The sequence below is a fragment of the Somniosus microcephalus genome, chromosome 13 (assembly GCF_052327205.1).
Source record: "Somniosus microcephalus isolate GS21.2 chromosome 13, FLI_Smic_1.0, whole genome shotgun sequence".
In the NCBI taxonomy this organism is placed as follows: domain Eukaryota; kingdom Metazoa; phylum Chordata; class Chondrichthyes; order Squaliformes; family Somniosidae; genus Somniosus; species Somniosus microcephalus.
Window position 1 is genome coordinate 196,881,212 of NC_140999.1, and position 6,000 is coordinate 196,887,211.

A 6,000-nucleotide genomic window follows, 5' to 3' on the forward strand; every position below is an offset into this window, starting at 1 on the left:
TCTCTCCCATATATAAAAGTGGAAACAAATCAGACCCAAATAACTACTGTGGCATCTGTGTCAACAGTTGTCTAGGGAAGTTATTCTGCAGTATTCTAAATAGTAGATTGCTGGATTTTCTTAACAAACATATCCTTAGAAAAAATCAAATAGGCTTTCTTCCAAAACACCGCACCACCGACCATATCTATACCCTTCACACTCTCATTGAAAAACATATACACCAAACAAAAAATGGGAAAATATTCGCTTGTTTCATTGACTTCAAGAAAGCTTTTGACCCTATCTGGCACGAAGGGCTCTATTACAAACTTCTTCAGTGTGGAATAGGGGGCAAAGTCTATGACCTTATTAAATCGATGTATCTGAAAAATAAATGCGGTGTCAAAATTGGAGACAAACGCACCGGTTTCTTCACCCAGAGAAGAGGCGTTCGGCAGGGCTGCAATTTGAGCCCGACCCTGTTCAACATGTACATAAATAAATGAGTTAGCAGACATGCTGGAGCAAAGCGAGTCACCGGGTCTCTGTCTCCTAGATGGGGAAGTGAAATCCCTGTTCTATGCGGACGACCTGGTTCTGCTGTCTCCCACAGAACAAGGATTACAGCAACAATTAGACCTACTCGACAAATACTGCCAAAATTGGGCCCTGACAGTAAATCTAAAGAAAACCAACATCATGATTTTTCAAAAAAGGCCCAGATGTCAGGAAAACAAATATCAGTTTACTCTCAGTGATACCATCATAGGACACACTATGAGCTACACTTACCTTAGTCTAACCATCACAGCATCAGGGAGCTTCAGCATAGCAGTGAATGCACTAAAAGAAAAAGCCCGAAGAGCCCTATATGCAATAAAAAGAAAATTCTACAACATCCAAATTCCAATCAAAATCTGGCTCAAAATATTTGACAGCATAATCCTGCCCATTGCGCTGTACGGTAGTGAAGTATGGGGCCCACTCAATCACCATAGCTACACTAAATGGGAAAAACACACAATAGAAGCCCTACATGCAGAATTTTGCCAAAGCATTCTTCGCACCCAAAAGGAAAACACCAACAAATGCATGTAGAGCCGAACTAGGCAGATACCCACTGATAATAAACATCCAAAAACGAGCACTAAACTTTCTAAATCACCTCAAATCTAGTTCCCCAGACACCCTTCATTTTAAAGCCCTCCAGACCCAAGAGCTGAACCCAGAAATGAGTCCCCTGAGTCAGCTGCTACTGAAGCTAAGTACTCCTACTCAGCCGGACCCTGACAAGTCCCAGACCAACACTGCCCTCCAAACACCAATCCGAGTGAACCAAATCATTAAACAATGCAAAGAAACTTACCTGGAACATTGGAACAAAATAACCAAAAGCCAAAGCAGATTAGAATGTTACCGGGCCCTAAAAAGAGAATATAAACTGGCAGACTATCTCTCGACCATCAGAGACACAAAACAGAGACAGACCCTCACCAGGTACAGACTACGCGACCACCAACTGGCAATTGAAAAAGGAAGATACAAGAAATCCTGGCAGCCTAGAAAGAATAGAATATGTGATCAATGTCTGGCCGGCGAGGTTGAGACAGAGATGCACTTCCTCCTAAAATGCGAAAAATTCAACAAAACAAGAAACATATATTTTGACAAGCTCAGCCAAACAACCCCAGATTTCAAAGAATTGGATGACCTGTCTGTGGTAATTGATAGCGCATCACTGTCAAAATTAAGATTAGCCCTGGGAGAAGGAGACAGACCATACCTTGGTGCCCAATATGTAACAACATGTCACAACCTGAGGAACAGTGAGGGACTAACGAGCACACCCATAGCATATATAAACAGTAAGAATGTTTAAATCAATACCGAATGTACCCAACGACTGTTTAAAAATTAATACTGAATGTACCCAACGAGGGTCAACGACTGTTTAAATTAATATTGTCTGTACCCAACGAAGGTCAAAATTGTTTGACACCTACAGAATGTTGGAAAACTGTACTTTTTGTTATGTAAGCTTTGGCAATATGGTTCCCTGTAAACTTTCATGCCAATAAAGCATTTGAATTGAATTGATTGAATTGAATTGAGTGAGAGTGTGAGAGAGAGAGAGAGAGAGAGAGAGAGAGAGAGTGAGAGAGAGTGAGAGAGAGTGAGAGAGAGAGAGAGAGAGAGAGAGAGAGAGAGAGAGAGAGAGTGAGAGAGAGTGAGAGAGAGTGGAGAGAGAGTGAGAGAGAGTGAGAGAGAGTGAGAGAGAGTGAGAGAGAGTGAGAGAGAGTGAGAGAGAGTGAGAGAGAGTGAGAGAGAGTGAGAGTGAGAGAGTGAGAGAGAGAGAGTGAGAGAGAGTGAGAGAGAGTGAGAGAGAGTGAGAGAGAGTGAGAGAGAGTGAGAGAGAGAGAGAGTGAGAGAGAGACAGAGAGTGTGAGAGAGAGAGAGAGAGTGTGAGAGTGAGAGAGAGAGACACAGAGTGTGAGAGAGAGAGAGAGAGTGAGTGAGTGAGTGAGTGAGTGTGTGAGTGAGTGAGTGAGTGAGTGAGTGAGTGTGAAGCGGCTCACCATCAGGCAGGTTGTTGCTCGTATCCTGTCCAGGAGTACGGGTGGCACGAGACAACGTCCCATGAAATGGCACTCCCGGCTCAGTGCCCCTGTGGTGTGCGCAGGGTTAAGTTTCCAAACTCCGATTGCAGTCGGGGCATCTGCACAGAGTCACGTTTGATAATCCTGCTTTTCATTTTGAGAACAGCTGTACCTGCTGGATGCCACAGGCAAAGTCAGACACGTTCAGGGGTGAGTTATGGGCCGTCAGGTGGTGGACACGATTAGTACAAGATGTGGGGAAATCAGCTCACCCTGAGCAAGTTATCAGAGGTGCAGCGCTACACAGCTCCCCGAAAAACAGCCCTGGAACCGCCTCCAAGTCACATGATCCAACTTACACTCAGTTCGATCCGCACAAACCCCGTAACTTGCCTCTGATTACAGACAACTGTTGAAGGAATTCACAAAGTTCTGCTTTGCTTTATATGCCCATAATAAAACATGCCACATAAATTAACAATCCCAGTCCCACGCTGGTTCCAAGTAATGCTGGAATACCGTTACACTGCTTCGCCCCAGCATCTCGAGGGCGCTGACGCCTGCCTTCAAACAGGTAATGATCCATTTATTGGGAGTGATCCCCTTTCATGTTCAATGTGTGACAATGGGACCTCTCCCCTCTCATTTCATAGAATGATACAGCACAGAAGGAGGCCATTCGGCCCATCGTGCCTGTGCCAGCTCTTTGAACGAGCTCTCCAATTAATCCCACGCCCCCTGCTCTTTCCCCAAAGCCCAGCAACTTTTCTCCTTTCAACCAATTCCCTGCTGAAAGTTACTATTGAATCTGCTCCCACCGCCCGCTCAGCGAGTGAATTCCAGAGGCATTTTATTTCAGGCTATTTTCCCTTAACGGAACTTGTATCTGTATCGCACTTTCAATGTACAGAACATTGGTTCACAGAGATAAAATAGATCAAGGAGAGGTAAGAGAGGTGACCAAAAGCTTGGTCAAAAAGGAAGGTTTCAAGAAGATTGATAAAAGTTGGAGAGTGAGGTGGTGGGGTTCAGGGAGCAGGGTTCAGGGTTCAGGGAGCAGGGTATCAGAGGGCGAGACCAAGGCAGCTGAAAGCTGTGTCACGAATGGCGAGGTGAAGGGAGGGGCGTGCACAGTAGGTCAGAGTCACAGGGCTGAAGGGTATGGGAGACGGCCCAAACCTGGAAGAGTGAGGGCGGTGGGGTAGCGCGAGGGTGTCAAGGGATGTGAAGAGGAGGACGATGACTTTAAATTAAATCAGGTGGGGAACAGGAAGCAAATAAAGGAGGAGGGGGGTTTGGGGCGAGGCAGGTGATGGGCAGGGGAGTTTGGACAAGCTGGTGTTTATGGAGAACGCCATTGGAGGAATGGCGTTTACAAAGCATGGATCAGAATTTCAACAGTAGTGGGGGTGAGGCAGGGATGGAGCTGGGTGACGTTGGGTTAATGAAAGTTCTAGATTCTGGTGATGCTGGGGAGGAACAGTTTGATGGCAAACTCTGGGTCAAGCGGAATGCCACGGTTCCGCGTGCTTGATTCAGACCGAGTGGAGTCTATGGCAGGGACTGAAAACAATCTTTGGGGGGTTCTGTTCTTGGGCCCCCTCCTCCTGATCTATCGGTTGCCCCTTGGAGGTGACCGTACAGGGGCAGGAAGAGAAGCCTCTCCTGGAGATGGAACTGGGTGCAATGGGAGAGGAAAGAATAGATCCACTCTGAGTCAGCAGGACAAGAGAGGCGGTGAGCGGTTAGAGTTCTTTAAAATTATGAAAGCGGTTTGACAGGGTAGACGCAGAGAGGATGGTTCCACTTATGGGGGAGACCAGAACAAGGAGTCATAAATATAGATCGTCACTAATAAATCCAATCGGAAATTCAGGAGAAACTTCTTTAGCCAGAGAGTGGTGAGAATGTGGAACTCGCTGCCACAGGGAGTGGTCGAGGCGAATAGTATCGAAGCATTTAAGGGGAAGCTGGATAAACACATGAGGGAGAAGGGAATAGAAGGATATGGTGATAGGGTGAGATGGAGAGGGTGGGAGGAGGCTCGTGTGGAACATAAACATCAGCACGGAGCAGTCAGGCCGAATGGCCTGTTTCTGGGCTGTACATTCTGTGTACTTTCTCTTCTAATGCAGGAGACCAACTGCGGGATGGATAGAACACATCTCAGGGTATTTGGCCAAACAACTCGCGATCGGCAACACGCAGCGCTCTGGAGCGCGCCTCACCCCTTCACTCACCCCGTGTGTTCGTTGCCAGGTCCGCAACTTTCTGAAAAGCATCAAGAAAGGAACCGGCAATTACAATGGTCGTCCTGAAATAAACAAAACACAGAGGATTCATTAGGTTCACTTACAATAATCTCACAACACTGCACAGCACAGCTCAACCACTGGGTAGGGAAAAGGCAGACAGACGGTGCCATATAGTTACACCGACATCCGATACTTCCTCACCCAAGCGCCCATTCTTTGTGCCTTACTCTAAGACAGCGAGTGTGCGTGAGCTATTCAACTACAGTGGAGCATCACACCTGAGCACGATGCCATCGTCACCTTGGGCAGCCAACTCAAGTTGGACATATCCCTGGTGGTGTCATCACATGACCCTCAACTCCAACCGGCAGCTTCTCAGTGACTGTCCGCGGTGACTGCCCGCGGTGACTGTTCAATTGTTCACGGTGACTGTCTGCGGTGACTGTTCAATTGTTCACGGTGACTGTTCAATTGTTCACGGTGACTGCCCGCGGTGACTGTTCAATTGTTCACGGTGACTGCCCGCGGTGACTGTTCAATTGTTCACGGTGACTGCCCGCGGTGACTGTTCAATTGTTCACGGTGACTGCCCGCGGTGACTGTTCAATTGTTCACGGTGACTGCCCGCGGTGACTGTTCAATTGTTCACGGTGACTGTCTGCGGTGACTGTTCAATTGTTCACGGTGGCTGTCTGCGGTGACTGTTCAATTGTTCACGGTGGCTGTCTGTGGTGACTGCCCGCGGTGACTGTTCAATTGTTCACGGTGACTGTCTGTGGTGACTGTTCAATTGTTCACGGTGACTGTCTGCGGTGACTGTTCAATTGTTCACGGTGACTGTCTGTGGTGACTGTCTGTGGTGACTGCCCGCGGTGATATCCAATGTTGCCGCTAAGCTGCAATGGGAAAGGATCTGCGCAGGCCGCTCGCTGTAAGGGCCGCGCAGTAAACGAGCCAGGCCACACAGGACAATGCAAAGCTCATGAGAACATTGCTGGTAACAGCTTTTTAGTTCTAGATCTTTTCTTAAAACTGAATTAAAATTCTCAAAACTGCTACTGTGGGACTTGAACTCGTCTTCTCTGGATTATTAGTCCAGCTACCGAACCACACAACCGTACCCCGGATCCAGCAGAGACAGGGAGCGAACCTGCCCCTTGTTGTAG

At 47.5% G+C, this 6,000-nt stretch overlaps 1 protein-coding gene across 1 annotated transcript in view; it reads right to left on the bottom strand.

The window, feature by feature from the left end:
- The window catches only part of mtss1 (MTSS I-BAR domain containing 1), a 122,254-nt gene extending 117,324 nt beyond the window's left edge, over positions 1-4,930 (bottom strand). Inside the window, 1 exon segment of the mRNA XM_086005953.1 lies at positions 4,820-4,930. Within this exon segment, the coding sequence (XP_085862079.1) occupies positions 4,820-4,922 (103 nt within the window). The 5' untranslated portion in view covers positions 4,923-4,930.
- Between the last annotated feature and the right edge of the window lie 1,070 nt (positions 4,931-6,000).